The 23,754-nt window shown below is 40.8% G+C and overlaps 1 protein-coding gene across 46 annotated transcripts in view; it reads right to left on the bottom strand.

Moving 5' to 3' along the window:
• Positions 1 to 23,754, bottom strand: part of ZNF438 (zinc finger protein 438) — a 275,885-nt gene that overhangs the window by 179,921 nt on the left and 72,210 nt on the right. For 42 of the 46 annotated variants that reach the window (XR_003436090.1, XR_003436085.1, XR_003436093.1 and 39 more), the window contains one exon: positions 7,207 to 7,284. The exons of 3 other annotated variants lie outside the window; for them this stretch is intronic. Coding sequence is in view for 13 of the 43 variants with exons in the window: in XM_027122080.1 (XP_026977881.1) it covers positions 7,207 to 7,208 (2 nt within the window). In the remaining 30 variants the exon portion in view is untranslated. Of the gene's footprint in view, positions 1 to 7,206; positions 7,285 to 9,076; positions 10,416 to 23,754 lie in introns of those variants that run through there. One more of the 46 variants, XM_027122083.1, reaches the window with a different exon arrangement.

Raw genomic sequence — 23,754 nt, 5'->3', positions numbered from 1 at the left:
TAGGGCAGGCCCTAATCCAATACGACTACTGTCCTCATAAGAGGACAGTCTGGACACAGGGAAGACAGCCAAGAGAAGATGGGGCAGAGGCTGGAGTGCCGCTGCCACAAACCAAGGAGCACGTGGGGCTACCAGCAGCTACAAGAGGAAACACGGGTCCTCCCCCGAGGCCTCTGAGGGAGCAGGACCCTGCCAACACCCTGATTTCAGATTTCTAGCCTCCAAACAATGAGAGAACAAACTTTGGTTGTTTGACGCCACCCAGTTTATGGTACATTGTTACAACAGCCCTAGGACAATAGCACAGTCTTTCACTTATACTGAAATATGCTATCCTATCAACCTGTTATTTCCAATTTTAACACAAATGGCAGTATAAGCAACATTTAACTTTCCTCTTCATTCTATTTAAAGGAAACCAACAGCCAGGGGTGGGGCTGTGAGAACTGGAAAGCACAGGCTCCCATCTCATTGAGGCAACTTCTCGTCAGCTCTAACGGATGACAGCCACCTGCAAAGGTAGGACTAAAGCTGCCACATCTGACAGTTTTCAAGAGAACCCAGAAATCTGGATTCGTATATTAAATTAATTAACAGCAAATTCAATTAGGAACTAGTTAGAATAATGCTAGTTAATAACGAATTCGTGTTTAAAAAGAACATTGTGCAAGCCAAACATGGTCCACAATTATGGACAGTCTCTGCTTTGTACGTTTACTTTGCTTCCTGTGTCTCCTTTCCCTTCCTGGAGGCATCCATCCACCAGATGTAGGAAGCAAGCGCAGTGCTGGCACTAGAAGTCAGGTGGGAGTCAGCACCTCAGGACTAGGGACCCCTCCTGGGACGCATGGCAGACGCGGAAGAGCCCTACGCACTTCTGGGTCCAAGACTGAACAGGTGCAGTCTTCTGGATCCATATCTGAATACTATTCTAATACTATTCTCCCATGGTCTCAGCTGGGCTTCCTAAGGCATTTGCCTTTCAGGAGAGACTTAGGGCTTTAATGGGGTAAAGGTTTGGGGTAAACCTAGGACATGACCTTGGTACTTCTCAGGCTCATGGCCACTTCATTCGTAACCTTGTCCTTGTAACTTAACGAGTTCCCTACATTTCTTATCTCTTCTCTGTATACGTGGAAGAAGTTTAAGTGGATGACAATAGCTCAGAGCTCTCTTTCAGTATTCACCATCCTGTAACCTATGAACGTTGCCCAGAAACCTGGAAACGCTTTTGAAGAGCAGTTTTGTGAAAGTACTTTTACAAGATGTGACTTTATTACTCAGGCTTATTAAAAACTTCAAAAATATAAAGAATTATCCTGAGAATGTTAACATTAACTTTAGTCCGATAAGTCTATGACTAGTGAGCAGACTTAGAACGTTCTGAGTCCTCACTGGCTATGAACATTTCAGCATCTACCAGAGTTCAGACCTGTTGGATATGGTATAGAAACTAATGATTGCTTCTGGTAAGTGAAATGAGGTACCTGGTATGTAGCCAGGACTCTCTCTGCTGCACTGAGATATTTAATTCAGTGACGCAGTTTGGCAAACCATGGTGGTGGGGACTTACAAAACTGACAAATATTATTTGGAAAGTTTGTAGAGCAATGTTAAGAAGTGAAATACCACAAAATCTATCCAAATCATCTCATTTAATGCTTTGTGGGTTTTTGCTTGTTTTTTGCTTTCATTAAAAATCTCTCAATCTTTCAAGGGTTTTTATACGTGTAAAATCATACTGAAATTCACTAGCTTATTATTCTCACAACCATCCCAAATGGTCAGCAAAGCAGGTTTTATCCCCATAGGATAAATGAGGAAACTGAAGCTGAGAGCATTAAATATTTTAAATTAAAATTTCATTATTCTCCAAAGAAGATATACAGATTGCCAACAAACACATGAAAGAATGCTCAACATCACTAATCATTAGAGAAATGCAAATCAAAACTACAATGAGATATCATCTCACACCAGTCAGAATGGGCATCATCAGAAAATCTAGAAATAAATGCTGGAGAGGGTGTGGAGAAAAGAGAACACTCTTGCACTGCTGGTGGGAATGTGAAGTGATACAGCCACTGTGGAGAACAGTATGGAGGTTCCTTAAAAAAATAAAAATAGAACTACCATACGACCCAGCAATCCCACTACTGGGCATATACCCTGAGAAAACCATAATTCAAAAAGAGTCATGTACCACAACGTTCACTGCAGCTCTATTTACATTAGCCAGGACATGGAAGCAACCTAAGTGTCTACTGACAGATGAATGGATAAAGAAGATGCGGCACACATATACAATGGAATATTACTCAGCCATAAAAAGAAACGAAATTGAGTTATTTGTAGTGAGGTGGATGGACCTAGAGTCTGTCATACAGAGTGAAGTAAGTCAGAAAGAGAAAAACAAATACCATATGCTAACACATATATATGGAATCTAAAAAAAAAAAAAGGTCATGAAGAACCTAGGGGCAAGACAGGAATAAAGACGCAGACCTACTAGAGAATGGACTTGAGGATATGGGGAGGGGGAAGGGTAAGCTGGGACGAAGTGAGAGAGTGGCATGGACATATATACACTACCAAACGTAAAATAGATAGCTAGTGGGAAACAGCCGCATAGCACAGGGAGATCAGCTCGGTGCTTTGTGACCACCTAGAGGGGTGGGATAGGGAGGGTGGGAGGGAGGGAGATGCAAGAGGGAGGGGATATGGGGATATATGTATATGTATAACTGATCGACTTTGTTACAAAGCAGAAACTAACACACTATTGTAAAGCAATTATACTCCAATAAAGGTGTTAAAAAAATTTCATTAAAATGGTCACGGTTATTAGTGAGGGAGGTAAAGCTTACACCCAACCCCCCCCCCCCCCCCCCCCCAATTCCAAGTTCACTGATGTTTCCCAACAAATAAAAGTCACGCAGACCTGTAGGATCAGTCTGCTTAAACAGTTAGATAGCCAGACCTGGGATCAAAACCCAGTTCTATCGCTGACTAGACTTCTGACATCAGATACATTTTTAAAACCTCTCTAAATCCCAAGTTCCTCCGTTGTAAAATGGAGTTAAGATCATAAAAGACATGTAAAGGACATGGCACGGAGTGGGTACTCAACAAATTTTAGTTCTCCTCGCTTCCCTTTCTCCTACAGGCTCCTTCAAATCTGAGCAGACCATCCACTGTCTGGTTAAACATGTGGATGGTTAGTGAAAGCCTAAGTTGTTATAAAAAAGTTAAGTCAAGAGAGCTGGAGATATTGATAACACAAGAGTAAATTAACTGCCACAGGCAAAGAAGACCAGAGCAGGAACTGCTGTCACTGTATGTACTGTTACAGAATAGCCAAGAGAGTGGTTCTTTTTTAAAAATCCATGATGTTGAATCCTTTTTTAAAGGGGACAGGTCATATCAAAACATCACACCTTGAATTTATTCTCTGCCATCTAATAAACATGGCCCATTGTTGCCAAACATAAGTTATTTAAAATACGTCAAAGAGATGGGAAACATGTCCGACTAAGGCGTGGTTTGAGACTTCTGAGTGTGGATACGCTGGCAGCCTTCACGTCCGGGGTCAGCCAGGAGTGGAAGACTCCAGGGTCAGCCAGCCGTGTCAGTGGCAAAGGAGAAGTGAAATTCTGACTGCTTTAATCTCCTCTCTGCTGCCCCCCGGGTGAGGATGGGGTGTGGTGTGGTGCACAGACACCAGCAGGGGATGGGCCCAGAGGGGAGGGGAGGAGGTGTGGGCAGGAGAGAAGCATGAACTCAGAGGAAGGGCAGCTGCTGCTGTCAGGAAGTAGGCGTGGGTCTGCTGCCAGAAAAATGAAGCGCTTATCAAATCTCTTGCTAAAAATATTAAAGCGCAGAGCATAATTTAGACTATTGCTTCAAAATTCAACTAGATGCTAGAGAATCATGTGCCAGTAAGTATTGTACATGTGACTCCGGCTGTTGGCGCAATCCTGCCCAGTGAGAACTGAGGTTGTCTTACTGCACATGTGGGTGGCTAGTACACGCCTTACGAGTACGCTACAGGTCGCATTCCTCATACACACAACTTCACTTATGATTATGAGTTAGACGTGGACATGAGTAGACAATGGTCTCCTTCCATTAAATGCAAACTGGCGGAAATTACTGTTTAAGCTGCCAGGTTGTAAGAGAAAACAGATCAGACTAATGAGGGTGAAGTCGTATAAGCGGTTTATAAAAGAAATCACGCCGAGGTCAAGGCTGACATCGCTGACTCCCATACATCCATGCACACGTACACATGTGACCTCTGCCTTCCCACCACCACTGCTCAGACTCAAGCTGGTTCTTATTTCTCTGCCATTCACATGCAGTTGACGAACCTTTATCTTGGCAAACGCCCGTTGCTCATATGTCACCCGTCTCAGAAGCCCCTGAGGGCTTCCCACTGCTTGAGGGACAGAGGCCTGACTCCTACGTTCAGCCCCTCCTTCTAATTCAGTGGTTCTCAACCACTGGGGGAGCTTTAAAAGATAAACAGGCTTAGGTCTCATGCCCCAGCAATTCTATTTATTAGTTCCGGGGTTAAGATCCAGGGACTTGTATGTTTAAAAAGATCTACGGATGAGCGCTTATTCACTGCCAGGGTGGAACCACTGGCGCCATTTTCCCACCTATTATTTCACTGACGTAAACTAAACCTTCTGTTCCAGCCAGTAATGCTGTTTCGCTTGTCTGTTTGTAACTCTAGTCCTCTGTTCATGCTGTTAATCCAACCTGGAATATCATTTCCTCTCCTAGCTCTTTATTTAGACCTTCACCATTGCTCTAAGACAAAATGAAATCCCACCACTATATTTATAACCATGGGGAATCATGCCATTCTGATCATCCTAAGAACGTTTGCTACCTTCCTGAAGTACTTTATGGCAATTAACAACATATTGTTTGCACTGCGAATGCTTCTTTCATACTCTACTCCCTGATTCAGGCTCCTGGAGGGGAAAGGACACTTTTCATATTATCTTTGGTTCCCGTTCCCCAGTCCCCAGCATCTAGGACAGTACTAAACATAAAATAGACACTCACTCCTGTGCTCCAAGCTCATAAGATGCTGAACATGTTAAATTCTCTAAATTTTATGGAGTGCTATTCTTACAGCCTGACAGCAGAAACCGTCAGCCTCCAGGGCTGTTTACATACACGGGTGCTTTTCATGGCGAAGCATCACTACGCCCACGTAGGAATGAGAATCACTTGTCCACAAAACTGATGTCATGTCAAATACAGAGCTGATGCCTAGAAATGTGTTTTTCCTATAGAGAGAAGTATTTTCCATGCTTATATATTTAATTCCCATAAGCCCACAGGACAACTGAAAGTGAGCAGTAGTAAGACACTCCTCATCTGTCAATACCTCACTTAACCCCCATGTGACAGGGCAGCTGAAGCCCTGTTTACCATCCGAATCTACTGTGGGATGATGAGAAGAGCAAGTGTCCCCTTGCCCTCAATTCCGAAGACATGAGAGTATCAGTGACCTATCGGTAAATGTTCCTTATGCAAATACTGAAAACCAAAAAGCTGCTGGTATGAGGGTATCCAATATGGGGGGAGGGGCCATGCCAGAGCCCCAGCTCAGACCCTCCTACAGCTCAGGCTGCCCAGAAAGTTACTGTTCTGCTTCTAGGGAACGAGAGATGTGTTTCCATATCCAGAGTTAGAGGTTCTCTACAAAACAATGTGATACATGGAGGCTACACTGGTACTTCTGGGTTAACTAGTCTTGGGAGGGCTGGCTGAGAAACCTAACCACTATTTATAACATTGTTTTTGTGGAAAAATGCTTTCTGCATTCCAAACAGCAGAATTAGACATGAACTTTGGGACTACAGTTTATTTCTGAGGCTGGGAACTGACCGTATCTTGTTAATTACACCACGGTCAGTGTTTGCCTAGGATAAGATGGCAGTGTGCAGGTCTGCCAGGAGGGCACAACGAGGGAGAACAGTTGCCATGAATACGGACCATATGTGTCTGTAAGGATGAAAGACGGAAGGGGATGATGGGAGAAAAGTCCAGGCACATTCTCAATTTGTTATACAAATATTTACCAAGCACTATTAAAGGTTATTGCCGAATGCTGTGTAAGACAAAAATAAGTCAGACAAGAGGTTTGATCTTCTGGCCCTCACAACCTCGGGTGGGAGATAAGACAGACATCAACACACACACTAAAGCTGCAGGGTGAAATGTGCTGAAACAGCGGTAAAAACAAAATCCTGGGCGAAGCCAGCAGAGAGGGGAAGAGCTCGTGCTTCTAGCTGTAGTGATCAGGGAAAGCTTCGTGGAGGGGTCCACACCTGAGCTGAGCCTTGAGGGGCCAGCTTGCGCCAAGATTTCAACCGGCAGAGAAACCAGAAAGGGAGGAGCAAAGGACGTCACAGAGAACACCAAGGAAACAGTCCAAGTTGAGACGCAGAGGCACAGACAAGAACGAGAAGTCAGAGAACAGGAGAGAGCTCAGCTGGCTAAGGCGGGGGGTATTTTTAGGAGCTTGGGAGAGGGCTGTGAATGCCAGGGGAAGGCATGGATTCTATCCAGTAGTGAGTGGGGAGCCATTAAAGGGTTTTAAAATTATTGGAGTGGTTCTACCTGCAGATCTGTCTGGCAACAAAAACAGGATAGAAGACAGAATGAAGACAGAAGACCATTAGGAGATAATTATAATAGTTGGGATTGGTTAAGATGACTTTTCAAAGCTACATTTTTTGAATAAATAGTTAACCATTTAAGGTTCCAGTTACTATATATCGCCCTTTAATGATCAAGAACATATTTTAAAAAACCGTACAAAGACTTAAGAAACTGAAATACAAAACATTTGTTACAATGGAAAACCGTCTTAGAACCATTAAGTTTGGCACACAGTTGGGACTTGTTGCCTAGACTTGATACAAAATAAAGGACGATTTTGAAGTGCTACTCTCAGTTTTAAAATAATACCTTGATTTTAAACATTATATTTGTAATAAGCACATGAAATTTAGTACGTAATCATCTTTCCACTATTTTCCAAGACCAGTGATTCAATATACAAGGGGACTCTGAGATATTCTGAGCAATTTGAGCGTTGAGAAAGCCTCAAAGGTGGTGAACTTAATTCTTTACATTTTAAATCAATATTAAGCTGATGCTGAGAGATGTGAGCAGACTTACATGAGGTGACTCGACTTAGCAAATGTCTTCTAAACGTCACATTTTCAGTGTTGGTTGAGACATGACATTCATCTTTATCTGAAAACAAATGTAATGGAAGTAATAAAATTGAAAGAACTGATAGGTAGCTCACAGAAGCCAATTAGATGATTAAACATCATAAAAGAGTTATATTTAGTTCTACAAAACTGACATTACTTATATTATGTATAATTTAAGAACCTAAGATAAAAATCTCAAGCTATGCTCCAAGACTTCTAAAATAGGAAGTATAACATATTCCTTTCCTATATTTTTTATGTCAATCTCCTAAAACTTCTGGAAAATATATTATTAGATATTTAAGCCCAATTTACGCTGAATCGTTTAAAATTTAGCGAACAATCAAGCCCCACTCAGCACTAGAGAGCAGGGAGCGATGAAGTTGAGTAAGAGATAGTTCCTGTCCTTAGGAAACCCACAAACCGCCAGAGACAGACAGATCAACTCGAAAAACCCCACATCAAGGCAAATACAATAAACGCTGCAAGTGGTCCAGAGTGCTTCGGGTTTGGGGGAGGGTTCCTTACTGCAGGGAAGACGTACAGAGGCTCTGTGTTAGGGACTAAACTGTGTCTTCTAACCCCCCAAAATCATGTGTCGAAGCCCTCATCCCCCAGTACATCAGGATGTGTCTGTATTTGGAGATAAGGCCCTTTAAGATATGATTAAATTAAAATAAGGCCTTTAGGGTGGGCCCCTAATCCAATCTGACTGGTGCCCCTATAGGAAGAGGAAGTTAGGACACAAAGAGACACACCAGGGGAAAGACCATGTGAGGACAGGAAAGAAGGTGGACATCTGCAAGCTACGGAGAGAGCCCTCAGAGGAAATCAAGCCTGCGACACCTTGATCTCAGATGACTAGCTTCCAAGACTGAGCAAACAAACTGCTGTTGTTGAAGTCACCCCGTCTGCAGGATTTTGCTACACAGTCCCAGCAAAGTAACGTGCTCTGTAAAGGTGACATTTAAGTACAGTTTGAAAAGAGACAGGACTTTTAACAATCGGATAAAGGTAAGGTTTAGAAACAAAGAATGCTCCAAGAAGAAACAAAAATTACTTTGTTTTAGGCACAGAGGCCACAATACAGAGTATGAGCTCAGAAAAGTCAGTATACTTCTATAATACAAGCATAGTCTGGGGGTGAGGAAGAGAAAAGGCGGGCAGGGAGTGAGGGGGAAAAGCAGGACGGAGGGAGGGAGCAGGAAACCCACAGACCAACAGACAGACGAGGACTGGAAAAGGGGCTGAATGCTACACTCAGTATATGCAGCTGTATTTTATACATAAAAAGAGCCACCAAGGGTTTTCAGTAGAAAACTCATTCGAATTTGTATTCTAGAAAGATGGCTCTGGTTTTAGAGTTACTATGAGAAGATTCGAAAGGCGGTGAGACCTATTTTGTTACTGTAATAGCCAAGGTAAGGGGAAACCAGGGCAACTGCAACGGATTTAAATCGTCAAAAATGCACTGAAGACGTGCTTGAAAGTGAGAACGCGAATAACCACGCCATCAGTTATGCAAGACCGAGGGCTGGAACGGTTACCAGCATTCAGTCGGACAGTCACAGACGCAGTGTCCTCGGCCGCCACAGACCTTCTCTTTCAATCACCACCTTGCGTGTGGGCATTGATCATGACTTTAAGAAATCAACCAACCCAAAGACTCAGCTCACTTCTGACCTCTTACCCTAGAACTTGATAATCAACCTATAAAACCTATAATCAACCTATAAAAATCCTAAATTCATTTCCTAAAGCAGGCAGTCCTTCAGAATCATCTGTGTGGTCTCCCTTGTTACAGCAAGTCAATAAGACAGTTTGCTTACCTTCTAAAAGGTTTACTTATTTGAGAGGGGAGCTTTCCACAAAGTCTGCGGTCCATCAGTGAAGTTGAGGAAGAAGAGGCAAAGGAGGCAGCACCCGGTCCTGTCTTTTCAGGGCAGAAGGAGGGCTAAGAATAACTTAACAGGCGCTGGTGAGCTTAGAAAGAAATTTCAGAATGGCAATAAAAGAGAACAGAAACTTCCAGTAATTTGGGGAATTAAAGAAAATGGAGAAATGGAATTAACTACGCTAAGAGGGCTGGCATAGTTTGAAAGGAAAGCTGAATCTTTAACAAGACTTGTTGTTTTCATTTCTAATGCCAGTAAAAGGAAGAGAGGTTAATAATGGAGCAAAGTCTGGTGAGAAGGTGGGAAAAGACGTCTGGTTAGAGTTCGCCATGTTAAGAGGAGAAACTGTTTTTTCTTTATGGTTAGAAATGGAAGAAAGGATGGGTGACGGATATAGATAAAAATTATTGTGTAGAAGGGCGTACAGTTGAGGAAGTTAAGATCAATAGCACGGCCATCTGCTGTGATAGAGAGGGGGGAGGGAAAGAGAGGTGGAGAGACAGTATATAACTGAAGGAATCTCTGAATTTGAGGCTTTGAAGGGAAAACACTAGCCAGAGAAGAGGAGGAAGGAAAGCAGAGGGACTTTCAGCATTTGAGATCTTGAGATGATTCTGGTTGACAGCACTGATCAAGTTAAAGAATATAACTTGTTATAGTACAGTTAAAAAATAGCACTGCCTACGAAAGCCAGGTTTACATTTCTGCAGAGGAGAGGCAAGAATTCTGGGGGTAAGATCAAAGTTATAAAAACTTATTCAAAATAGAGCAGGGGGTCCAGATGACATGAGGACCCAGAAGTAGGTTGGCAGTGGAACTGGGGGTTCCATCTGAACAGGGTAGATCTGACTTCTTAGAGAAAGAGGATAATAAGAGTAGGGCTCCAACCAGGTTGACAGGTGAAAAAACACCATTCTCTCCCTCTCTCCCTCTCTCCCTCTCTCTCTCTCCCTCTCTCTCTCCCTCTCCCTCTCTCTCTCTCTCTCTCTCTCTCTCTGCCTTATCTGTTTGATGAGAGAGAGTGAAAGACTGACCACACATGTCACCAGTCTCTCACCCTCTCTTAGAACTTGCTTGCCCAAACCTGCATACATTCCCCTCTCATCCACATGGCAAACTCAGAAGGGCAAGTTAGGTCAGTCCAATTCGAAGGGGTACGATGACTAGAGTCAGGCCTACGGATGCTTTTACCCAGTTCCCCCACAAATAAGGTCGACATTTTTATGCCAACCTGAGTTATGTCTGCTTCTCAAAGGTTCGGAAGCTGGCAGAAGGAAAATGTGATATACTTAATTGGACGCCTCAAACTCCAAAAAAAGGGATGAAAAGTAAATAAACGGAGATCAATCTGAAGGAAACTGTATGGAAGGGGAGTTGAGTCTAAACCTTGTCAGCAGCCACAGTGAACCTGTACATCAGAGACGTAAAACTGAGACCTAGTTCAGGTGAAGAATATTACTAGAGATGGGAAGATTTCGAAGCACGGATTCAATGCCTTTTTTGTTTTTGGCTGTGTTGGGTCTTCGTTGCTGCACGTGGGCTTTCTCTAGTTGCGGCGAGCAGGGGCTACTCTTCGTTACAGTGCGCAGGCTTCTCATTGCAGTGGCTTCTCTTGTTGTGGAGCACGGGCTGTAGGCGTGCAGGTTTCAGTAGTTGTGGCACGTGGGCTCAGTAGTTGTGGCACATGGGCTCTAGGGCGCGCGGGCTCAGTAGTTGTGGCTCGCGGGCTCTAGAGCGCAGGCTTCATATCTGTGGCACACAGGCTTAGTTGCTCCGCAGCATGTGGGATCTTCCCGGACCAGGGATTGAACCTGTGTCCCCTGCATAGGCAGGTGGATTCTTAACCACTGTGCCACCAGGGAAGTCCCAGATTCAATGCCTTTAAAAGGTATGATACTATTCACAATTTTTACTTTTTTGAGTGTCAGTTTGGTAAGGAATTTGTCCATTTCATACAAGTTGTCAAATGTACTGACATAAAGGTGTTCATAGTATTTTCTTATCCTTTAATATTTCTGGGATCTCTAGTAATATTTCCTTTTTATACCATATTGTTAATTTGAGCTCTTTATTTTAAGTAGGAGTTTATCAATTTTATTAATATTTTCAAAGAAACACCTTTGACTTTGCTAATTTTCTTTGTCTTTTTTTCTGTTAGTTATTTCCAGTTTATCTGAATTTAGTTTGCATTTCTTTTTCTAGCTTTTTGAGATGCAAGATTAGATGGCTGGCTTTTAATGTTACCTTCTTTTTTTTGTTTTTTCTTTTTTTTGCGGTACATGGGCCTCTCACTGTTGTGGCCTCTCCCGTTGCGGAGCACAGGCTCCGGACGCGCAGGCTCAGAGGTCATGGCTCATGGGCCCAGCCACTCCGCAGCATGTGGGATCTTCCCGGACCGGGGCACGAACCCGTGTCCTCTGCATCGGCAGGCGGACTCTTAACCACTGCGCCACCAGAGAAGCCCTAAGGTTACCTTTTAAACAAATGCATTTAAAGCTGTACAATTCTCCCCAGGCACTACTTTGTGTCTCACATGTTCTGATACTGATTCTGTTCAATATATATATATATATATTTTTTTTTTTTTTTTGATTTTTCCTTTCCTTTGCAGTACGCAGCCCTCTCACTGTTGTGGCCTCTCCCGTTGCGGAGCACAGGCTCCGGACGCGCAGGCTCAGTGGTCATGGCTCACGGGCGCAGCCGCTCCGCGGCATGTGGGATCTTCCCGGACCGGGGCACGAACCCGTGTCCCCTGCATCGGCAGGCGGACTCTCAACCCCTACGCCACCAGGGAAGCCCTCAATATATTTTCTGATTGTGGTTGTGAGTACTTCTTTGACCTACGGATTATTTAAAAGTGTGCTGCTTATTTTCCATACAAATTGAGAAATTTTTAATCTTTCTGTTATATATTTCTAGTTTAATTCCACCATGGAACATATACGTTATGATATCAATCCTTTGAAATCTGTTGAGATTGGCTTTTTGGCTTAGCACACGTTCTGTTCTGGTAAAAGTTCCATGCATGCTTGAAAAAAACGTGCATTCTGCAGTTGTTGGAAATAATGTTCTATAAATAGCAAATAATGTTCTATAAATAGGTCAAATTAATCACATTGTTTAAATATTCTATCACCTTACTCATTGTTAAAAATCTGCTTGCTGGACATATATTAAGTTAACCTTAAATAACAAAATAATACCTGCATTCCAATATACATTAGGTGCAGACAAATACTGTTTGATTCCGCTTATATGAGGCACCTAGAATAGCCAAATTCAGAGAGTCAGAAAGTACGTTGGTAGATGCCAGGAGCCTGGGGGTGGGGGGAAGGAAATAGGGAGTTAGTGTTTCATGGGGACAGAGTTTCCATTTAGGAAGGTGAAAAATTCGGGAGATGGATGATGGTGAGAGCTGCACAACAATGTGAATGCACTTAGTGCCACTGAACTGGACAGTTAAATATGGTTTAAATAGTATGCTTTACATTATGTGACTTTTACCACAATAAAAAAATTTTTTTTTAAATCTGCTTGTTATATTAGTGGTTGAAAGAAGGTTGTTAAATTCTCTGACTATGATTTATCTACTTCTCCTTTTTGTCCTGTCAATTTTAGCTTTATATATTTTGAAGTTATGTTGTTAGGAACATATAAATTTAGAACTGTTCTGTCTTCCTACTGAATTGATCCTTTATCATTATAAAATGCCCCCCTTTATCTCTCATAATTCTTCTTGGCATAAAGTCTGCTTTGTCTGATATTAATATACAAGAGTTTTTGGTCAGTATTTGTACAGTGTACCTTTTCTTTGTTTTCCATACCCTTTTATGTGATATATAACTTATGCAAACTATATATTTTTTCTTTCTAAAAAATCTAGTCCAAAAATTTGTTTTTTAATTGGAGGAATAAGCCTATTTACACATAATTTAATTATATTTAAGGATACCTTTCTGTTATAAATTTTCTATTCATTCCATCTGCTCTTTTTTCTTCACTTATTCCTCTTTTTTTGATTAATCAATTTTTTATTATACCATTTTACTTTTGGTGAAGTTTTTGTTTAAACATTTTTATAATATTTTTAGCAATCATCTTACAGATGATAAATACTTTCTTGATTTACAGTTGACTTTTACCACTTCCCGAGCAAGACAAAAATACCAGTTTAACTCCATTTCTATGTATGTTTAAGGCCCCACAAAACATTACTATTGTTGCTTTCAATGGTCTGAAATCTTTTATACTTACTCATATATTTATGCTTCCCTATGATCTTCATTTTTCCCTGAGCTTTTATGGTTCACTTGGGATTACTTGTTTTCAGAGTGAATAACTTTCTTTAGTATTATTGTACTGTGGGTCTACTTGCGAGAAAGTGTCACACCTTTTGTCTAAAAACATCTTTATTTTGCCTTCAATTAAAAAAAAAATTTTTGCTGGGTATAGAGTTTCAGGTTGGCCATATTTTTCCTTTCTGCACTTAAAATTTAAGGATGTCATTCCTTTATGATCTGATTTTAATAATGTCTGTAGGACAGTCAGCCACCAATCTTACTGTTGCTCCATTGAAGGGAGTGTGGTTTATTTCCTTCAGTTTTTTTAAGATTTTTCTCTTTATAGCTGGTTTTCACAAGTCTCACTAAGTTGTACTTAGGTGTGTTTTTCTTCATATTAATCTTGCTTGGGGTTCACTAAGTTTCTGGTGCTTCTTGAACTTGTGGATTGCTATCTTTCGTCAGTTTGGAAAACCTTTGGTCATTATCTTTTCAAATATTTCTTTTGCTCATTCTCTCCTCCTGGGACTCCAACCACATGTACATTAGATGAAGTGACTCAATCCCCTATGTCTCTTAAGCTGTTTTTTTTCTTTCCATTCCTTTTTCTTTCTGAGCTTGTACTTTTTTCCACTGAACTTTCCTTTAGTTCACTAGTTCTAGTTATTTTTGTTGTGCCAAGTTTGCTCTTAAACTCAAATCTTAATTTCAGATACCGTATTTCTCAGCTCTAGAATATCCACTTGATTATTTTTTGATAGATCCCAACTTTCTGTTGATACTGTTCATCTTTTCATCCACTTTGCTAGCCTCTTCCTTTATTTCCTTTAACACATTTACAACAGCTATAAAATCTTTGTTTGGTAACTCCTAAGTCTGTATCATCGGTGGATCTGCTTCTCTTGTACCTTCTTCTTTGAACTTTTTTTTTTTTTTTTACTTTTCACATGTCACCTAACTTTTTAGTTTATTATCAATACTGTCAATGTAACAGCCATAAAACTGTGGTTGATGTTATCTTCTCCCAGTGAGGGCCCATCCTTTCCTCTATTAGACAGGTAGGGTGAGAAGCTGCTCACTTCAATCTAATCAGCTTACTTCTGGTGTAAAACGTCTCAAAGGTGAAATCAGTGGTGTGTTTATTGCAGCTGCACCCTACTCCATCACATGGAGACGGTCTCCTAAGCACTGCAGGACTGCAGAAGACTTCACTGCATATTTCCAGTTCAACTTCCCAACCTCCCATCCCGCCCCAAGGCTCAGCAAACAACCTATGGGGAAAACGAGCTGTGTGTCTGAGGCCTCCCTAGGTTCCAGTTCACCATGCCAGACTATGTGACCATCAAAATTCCCATGGTTCCTCTTTCCCCTCATAGAGTTTCACTTCCATAGCAAGCTTGATCCTTAGCCAGTGTCCATTCTCAGCAAACACGCTTAGGAAGGATGACTGCTAGCAATCTCATCTCCTACATGCCCCTCAATTTCTGCTATTTCAGCTCATTCAGCACTCTTCGTTTTCATAGCTCTCTGAGGTCTTCAAAAATGACTGTGCTTAAGAATGACACAAATATTTTGAAACTTCTCCCACTGAGAAGTGGGTATATATGTCTCTCCCCAACCTTGAATTTGGGTAACCTCTTTGACTTATTTGACCAATAAAATATGGTGGATATGACAAGACACCAGTTTCTGGGCCTAGAGCCTAAGACGCTGACAATTTTAACCTCTTATATCTAGGAATATATATATGGAAGGCACTGAACTGACACTAAAGAGGGCCAACTAACCTGATCTGGTAAAAAACAATAATAAAACAGCTTTTGCTTTCATCAATTTTCTCTATTATTTGTCTGTTTTATAATATTTTATTTTATTGATTTCTACTTCTTGTTTTCTACCTTCCGCATACTTCGGGTTCATTTTGCTTTGATTTTTTCCAGCTCCTTAAGGTGAAAGCTTAGATAATTGGTTTTAGACTTTTCTTCTTTTCTAATGTATGTATTTTAAAGCTATACATTTTCCTCTGAGCATGGCTTTAGCTGCATAAATACTGATATAATGTGTTTTCATTTTTCATTCAGTTAAAAAATATTTTCTAATTTTTCTTGTGATTTCTTGGAACCATGGTTTATTTTAAACTGTATTGTTTAATTTCTAAATATTTGGGGGAGGAATTCTATATATTCTATTGTTATTTACTTTTAGTTCAATTTAGAAATAGTAAAAGAACATATCCTGTATAGTTTTAATCTTTTAAAATCTATTGAGACTTGTTATATGATCTACCTTGATGAAAATTCCATGTGTACTTGAAAAGAATGTGTGTTCCTCTATTATTGAGTGCAATATTTTATAAATGTCAATTAAGTCCACTGGTTAACAGCGTTGCTCCAGATTCTAGTTTTTATTAATAGCCTGCCTACTTATAAATCAAATGCTGAGAGAGAAGTGTTTGAGACTAACTACAACTGTAGTTTTGCCTATTTATCCTTTCTGTTCTGTCAATTTTTGCTTCAAGTATTTTGAAGCTCTGTTATTGGGCTCATAGACATTTAGGATTGTCATGTCTTTTTGATAAAATGATTCTCTTGTCATTATGAAATATCTCTCAATATCACTAGTAATATTCCCTGCTCAGAAGTCTATTTTGTTGTATATTAATACAGTCAGTCCAGTTTTCTTAATGATTAGTGTTTGCATGGTATATCTTTTTCAATCCTTTTACTTATAACCTGTGTGTTCATATATGAAGAGGATTTCTTGTGGACAGTATGTGGTTAGTAGGTCTTGCTTTTTTATCTAGCCTGATGATCTCCACCTTCAGAGCATTTAGACCATTTATACTCAATATAACTATTTATATGACTGAATTCAAAGTAACCATCTTGCTATTTTCTATTTGCCCAAATTTATCCTTTTCCCATTTTTTCTTGCCTTATCTGGAACTGAATATTTTTTAGTATTTCATTTTATCTCCACTGTTGGCTTATTAGACATACCTGTTTCTTTTGTAGTTTTAGTGGTTGCTCTGGTGCTTAAACTATAGCGCTTTAACTTACCACAATCTAACTTCTAATAATAGCACACCACTTCACATATAAGTAAGAATTTTACAACAGAAGATACCTATTTCCTCCTTCCTGTCTTTTGTGCTACTGTCACCACAGTCTAATTACAGTGAGACTGTCATGCTGAAAAAGCTAGGTGTAGGCACTCTGGTTGACAGCCCCAGCCAAGAATAGCTTTTGAATGATCCTGGTCAAAGTGTCAGAAATGTGAGTAAAACTGTCTTGGACTCTTCAAACCAGCCCATCCTTTAACTGAATGCCACCAACTAACCTCAGCTGATGCTACATGGAGAAGAATAACCACCATCTGAGCCTGCCCTTTTCACTGACCTACAATTTGTGAAGTACAACAAAATGGCTGTTGTTCTAAGATTACAAGTTTTTAGGTAATTTGTTACAGAATTAGATAACCATAACAGATACTGGTACATGGAAGTGGAACTCTGTAATAAAAATCTTAAAATAGTGACATTGGCTTTGGGACCAGGTGGTGAACAGAAACAGGAAGAGCCTCAAGAATACTGTTAATGAAAGCTTAAAGGACATTAATGAAAATGTTAACAGATGGAGAAATGACAAGCCCTCTTACACAGTGGTGGAAAAATTGCAACACTATTCCTTGCATAAAATAGAAAAGAGAAAATGTGCCCAATAAAGTGGCAGACTTGGCTAAGGAGATTGCCAGGCAGAAGGTTGAAAGTGATGTCTCTTTTAGCCAAGTATGATATGGAATGCAAAGAGAAAGATGAGTTACAAAAGAACTCTTTCATTTTCAAGCAGAATTTAGAGCTAACAAAAGAATCGTTTCATTTTCAAGCAGAATTTAGAGGAGCCAGGACTTGCTCTTTTCAAACATAAAACATTTTCTCATCCCCATTCTCCCCAGAAAGAAAAGTAAGAAATGGCTTCAAAGTAAAAATCAAGTCTAGGGCTCTGCCAGTAAAGCATGGTTTCAAGATAAAAATTTCTAGAGTGTGACTATAAAATACTGTATTGAGACTGAAAAATGATTTAAAGTTGTATCTAGTTCAGTTCTAAGAATCTTAAGAGTGTGCCTCTTACTTAGACTCTCTTTACTAGATAAAAGGCCTCTAGGAATCTTGAGGGTGTGCCTTTTGGACTCTTTCAAACAGAAAAGCTTCTAAGAATCTTTTTTTTATTTTTTTTTTGCGGTACGCGGGCCTCTCACTGCTGTGGCCTGTCCTGTCGCGGAGCACAGGCTCCAGACGCGCAGGCTCAGCGGCCATGGCTTACGGGCCCAGCCACTCCGTGGCACGTGGGATCTTCCCGGACCAGGGCACCAACCCACGTCCCCTGCATCGGCAGGCGGACTCTCAACCACTGCACCAGCAGGGAAGCCAGCTTCTAAGAAGCTTATGGGTATCATCTTCTAGTGCCTTGACACACAATCTGAAGTAGAAAAAAGCATATCTCAAAACAAATGTGGGTGTGACTTCTGTCTAACGGAGTGGATTATAATGTGATACACAGGAATCTCACAGAGTTTTCAAAAGAATTATGTCAGACTGGACTGAAAGGAGCAGAAAGAGAACAAACTGAAAAGATGCTTCTGGATTCTCAAATTTCTACAAGCAGGAAGCAAGGCTGAAAAGACTACCCAGTTATAAACATGAACCATTTCGTATAGAAAAAGCTGGGTGACTCAGAATTGCTTGAGTGAAGCCAGGAGCCATGGACAATCATTTCCAGGGAGTAGAAATGACCTAATAAAGAAATGACAACATCAGAATTTCAAAATTGCTATGAACCAGTGAAAGCTATGTACCTCCTGTTTCCTGGATTTTGAGTGGAAATGTTTACTTCAGTTATTCTATGCCTGCTTCTCCATTATGTGTTGAATAAATAACTTGTCTCTTGAGAGGAACTACACCAGAGGAGCTTCCTGGTGTAGTTACATCTGGACCTGACTTAAATGACAAGGTGCTGGATCTGAAGCTTGAGGGTAAAGCCACAGTGGGATGAGAATTCTGGAATTCTTGGGAGGGGTTGAGTATATTCTGAATATAGGAGGAATGCAAAATGATTTGTGGCCAGATTTAATCTAACTGTGGTAGATTAAAGATGATCACAAATTCCCGGATACCTCTTCCATTGAGAGGCCACGCCTATGTCCCATCTCATTGAAACTGGGAGGGCTCCGGCACTGCTTTGACCAACACAATATGGCAGAACTGATGTGGGGCCAGTTTCCAGTTTTAGGCCTTCCCCTAAAGCACCTTTCCCTTCCTATCTCTCGGAAAATTCTCTCTAGGAGTCCCAAGCCACAATAGTAGAAGTCTGACTACCCTGAGGCTATGCTAGAAAGATCATGTGAACACAGTCTTCTACACTTTTCCAGGTACCATATATGTGAGTAAGATATCCTGGATCCTCCAGAGCATCCAATCCATCTACAAATGAACACCATCCAGTGATATCAGTCAGTGCAACATGGAACAGAAAAATCAACAGCTGAGACTGCCTGAGCTCCCAACCCACAGAATCATGAGCTATACAGCACAACTGCTGTTTTAAACCACTCAGTGTTGGCGCAATTTATTATGTAATAACAGATCACTGAAATAGTGATTTTTGTAATTTACTTAGGTTGTTTCAGGGGCCACACCGTCCTGCCTCTAACCTCTACAACTGAACTGGAAGCAGAAGCCTAAGCCTAGGTCTTATGCAGAAGTAATCTGCAAAGTTCATTATACGGTAAAATGGTTTCTTAGAGATAAAAAGGCCAGCATTGGGGCTTCCCTGGTGGCGCAGTGGTTGAGAGTCCGCCTGCCGAAGCAGGGGACACGGGCTCTTGCCCCGGTCCGGGAAGATCCCACCCGCCGCAGAGCGGCTGCGCCCGTGAGCCATGGCCGCTGAGCCTGTGTGTCCGGAGCCTGTGCTCCGCAACGGGAAAGGCCACAACAGTGAGAGGCCCGCGTACCGCAAAAAAAAAAAAAAACAGGCCAGCATTCTCAGAGATACTATAAAACAATTCTCCAAACATAATAAACTTCAACTAAGTTACTGCAATTAAAACCAACAATTTTCTTCTTACTAGGTAAGCTACTTTTCACATATAATCAAGCCAAAAGATGCACTCACAGGTTGTCCTGTAGTTCATTTAACAAATGCTTATTTAGACAGTTTCTCGTGATTAAAACAAGACTAGAATTACAAATACAAAATTAAGACCATTTGTAGTAGTCTCAAGCAGTGATTTTAAAAAAGAACATAAAGAAATACTGGTGTACTAAGGTAAATATTAAGTACAGACCAGGTAATAGCTGTTACTAAGGTGATAACATATACGAGTATATATATATATATATATATATGTACATGTATATATATATACACACACACATGTGTGTATGTGTGTGTGCGTGTGTACACTCATATCTTTTTATAAATAGGGGAGTGCCTGGTGCCAGTATGTTTACTGCAGCATCATAACAGCTAAAAACTGGAAACAATTTAAATATATATTTAAATATAGGAAAATAGCTAAGAAGGGAATAGAGAAATGAAAGGAGACCTTACTTTTTTATTCTACATATTCTATACTGGACATATGAATTAAATAGTTAAAAATGTTTTACAACAAGCATGCCTCACTTGTGAAAATTCACAATGAAAAGCACACCATTCCAAGCTAACGTCTGTGGCCACATTCTACTGTCTTTAGAGACAGAATGAGGCCCTGTTCTAAGCAGTCTAAGCACTGGAGAACAGCCAAAATTATTTCTCAGGGAGAGCCATAACCCATCAGCACGTATTTCTTCAGGCCACATCTACGCATAGGCGGTAGGCAGTCTATTTAAATACTTTCCCTCCTCAGGTTCCCCAGCTTCCCTAAGAGGATGCCAATCTCCCCACCTCGCTGGCTATTAAAGCAAATGGCCACGTATCTAACCTGTAACTGAGAACGACTGCATTCTAGGTACTTGCCAGGGTGTGAGATGCTAAACTTCCCGTTACTCGGTTTTCACCGAAAGCTCCTGCAGGACTGCCATCTGTCTATTCCGTCCATCCATTCTTTACTCTCTAACCGCGTGTCCGGATTAAGAGGGACCACCCGAGAGCAGCAGCATTCTTGGCTTCGTCCTCTTACGCTCACCTCCCCATTCACGCAGCAGAACTGGTGTGTTCTGTGAACTGCCCTTGATGTGCAGCCACTACGCTGCACTGAAGGGAGGTTTAAGAGACAGGTGTGGAGAAGAGCACTGTCAGTTACTGACTCCAAGGACGCTGCTGAGGACAGAGCTGAGTACGCTGCACTACGACTGAAAGGACATGCTTCTCTTTGAAGTACAATCATTAGGTTTCTCCTAAGATGCTGATAAAATTTGACATTGTAAACACTGGAAAACATAGCTCACCTTAGGAGAGGTCTCTTTAAAGAGCTCGGAGCAAAATCTGTGAATCACCTCAAGCAAATAAAGGAGCTTTTATGAGATGCATTGTGTGTCCTACCCTTAGCCTATTTGTCCCATTTTTGTCACCCCTCTTTTTTTTTTAACAGTATTGAGATACAATTGACAAACCATGAAATTCATCTGCTGTAAGCGTACAGTTCATTGACGTTTTAGTCAATTTACAGAAGTGTGCAGTAATCACTAGAACCCAATTTTAGAATAGTTCCAACCCCCTCGCAAACTCCCTTGAGTCCACATACAGTCAGTTCCCAGGCCCACTCCCAAAGCTCCTCTGATTTGCTCTACGTAGACATTTCCTACAAATGGAGTCATACAATTTTTAGTCTTTTGAATTTGGCTTCTTTCACTTAGTATAGTATTTTTGAGGTTCGTCCATGTGTCAGCACATATCAGTATTTTCCCTTTTTCAACTGCCAAGTGGTAGTCCAGTGTCTGGACATACCACATTGTGTTTATCCATGTAAAGGTTGAGGGACATTTGGATTGTTTCTCATTTGTGTCTGTTATGAATAAAGGTACTATGAACAATGGCATACAAGTCTGTGTGGATATATGTTTTCATTTCTCTTGGGTAGATTCTGAGAAGTGGAACTGCTGGGTTATTATGGTGTAATGGTTAATTCTCTGTGTCAACGTGGCCGGGCACAGTGCCCAGATGTTTGGTTAAACTTTATTCTGGAAGAGTGTTTCTGGATGAGATTTACATTTAAATTGATGGCCTCTGAGTAAAGCAGACTGGGCTCCATAAGGTGGGTGGGCCTCGTCCAATTAGTTGAAGACCTGAAAAGGACAAAAGGCCAACTTCTCTGCACAAGAGGGAACTCCCCAGAAGATGGCCTTCAGACTTCATCAGCAACGTCGACTCTCCCTGGTTTTCCAGAAGATTGGCTTTGGACTCAAACTGCATTCCTTTCCTGGGTTCCCGGCCTGCAAGCCTCCCCTATCAGCTTTTGGACTCACCAAGCCTCCACAATCCTGTGAGCCAATTCCTTAAAGTAACTTTCGTCCCACATACAAACACATCCTATGCGTTCTGTTTCTCTGGAGAACCTGACCACTGCATATGGTAACTTGGTTTAATTTTTAAAGAAATGGCCAAACTGTTTACCAAGGTGGGTGCACCATTTTACACTCCCGCCAACAATGCATGAGAGTTCCTGCTTCTCCATATCCTAGGCATTAGACAGCGTCTGTCTTTTTGACTTATGGGCATCCTGCTGGGTACAAAGTAGTTATCTCACTGTGTTTTATTTATTTATTTATTTATTTTTGCGGTACGCGGGCCTCTCACTGCTGTGGCCTCTCCCGTTGCGGAGCACAGGCTCCGGACGCGCAGGCTCAGTGGCCATGGCTCACGGGCCCAGCCGCTCCGCGGCACGTGGGATCCTCCCAGACCGGGGCACGAACCCGTGTCCCCTGTATCGGCAGGCGGACCCTCAACCACTGTGCCACCAGGGAAGCCCCTCACTGTGTTTTAAATGTGCATTTTCCTACTAACTAATGATGCTGAGCACATTTCCATGCGCTTATTCGTCATTTATGTATTGTTTGATGAAATATCTATTCAGTTCTTTTTCTCATTTTAAAATTGAGTTGTTTGTCTTATTATTGAACTGTTAAAGTTCTTTATATGTTCTAGACACAGTCCTTTATCAGACATGATTTGAAAATATTTTCCCTGTGGCTTGTCTTTTCAGTTCCTTAACAGTGTCTTCCGAAGCACAGAAGCTTGTAATTTAATAAAGTTAAATTTATCAATTTCTTCTGTTATGTCACATGCTTTTGGTGTTACATCTAACAACTCTTTGCCTAATCCAGGGCCATGAAGTTCCTTCTGTGCTTTCTTTTACACATTTTACAGTTTCAGCTCTTACATTTAGGTCCATAATTAACTTTGAGTTAAGTTTTGTGTATTGCTGATTTTTATGAGGAAGTTCATTTTTTGGCATAAGGATACCCAATTTCCACAGAACCATTTGTTTAAGAGAGAACCTTTTCCCTACTGAATAGTCTTAGCAGCTTTGTCAAAATACAATGGACCAAAAATGTAAGGTTTATTTCTGGACTCTTGATTCCACTCTACTGACTCGTACGCCCATCCTTATGGCAAGGTCACAGTGTCTGGGTTACTGTCGCTTTATAGTGAGTGTTAACATTGGGAAGTAACAAAGTCCTCCAACTTTGTTATTTTATTCGTTTATTTTAAATTTTATTTTACGTTATATGCACTAATGAATACCATCTTAAATTCTGAAAAAAGACAGATGTATTTATTTACATTTCACAAAAATAAAATAAATGATATTTTAAAGGTATTTTTAAAAGAACATATTCCTGTTAAGATTTGAAAGTGACAATCACTAATATATTCCCCTAGGAATAAATATTAAAGTAAGCCTCTTCATTCCCTACACCCACAACAACAAACATTTATTGAATGCTTACGACATGGTTCAAAGTTAGGTGCTGAAGATACAGAGATAAGTAAGACACAGTTCCCCATTTCGTACGTAAATAGAGAATGATGGTGCAGTATATTAATAGCAACAACAGAAATATGTACAAGGTACAGTGGAGGCAAGGGATATTAACTTTAATCAGATTTGCCATCATATAATAAGTTTGTTTCTGAAAACATGGTTTAAATTTTTTGACTTTTTTCAAAGTGAGTTTAAAAACACCGCAGAGGCTAGTGTATACAAAAGCTTGGAGTAAGCAATCCTTGCATAAAATAGAGGTTCTCTCAACTAGTGAGAGCTTCTAATTTGTCCTTTGTTTTAAGGTTACAAAAGGAATTTACACTAATGGAAAAATTCAAACAAAACAGA

Source organism: Aethalodelphis obliquidens, unplaced genomic scaffold, assembly GCF_003676395.1.
Source record: "Aethalodelphis obliquidens isolate GAN/ISIS:26980383/991018 unplaced genomic scaffold, ASM367639v1 scaffold23, whole genome shotgun sequence".
NCBI lineage: Eukaryota > Metazoa > Chordata > Mammalia > Artiodactyla > Delphinidae > Aethalodelphis > Aethalodelphis obliquidens.
The sequence above is the reverse complement of the archived record's forward strand: the minus strand, read 5'-3'. Positions and strand labels throughout refer to the sequence as shown.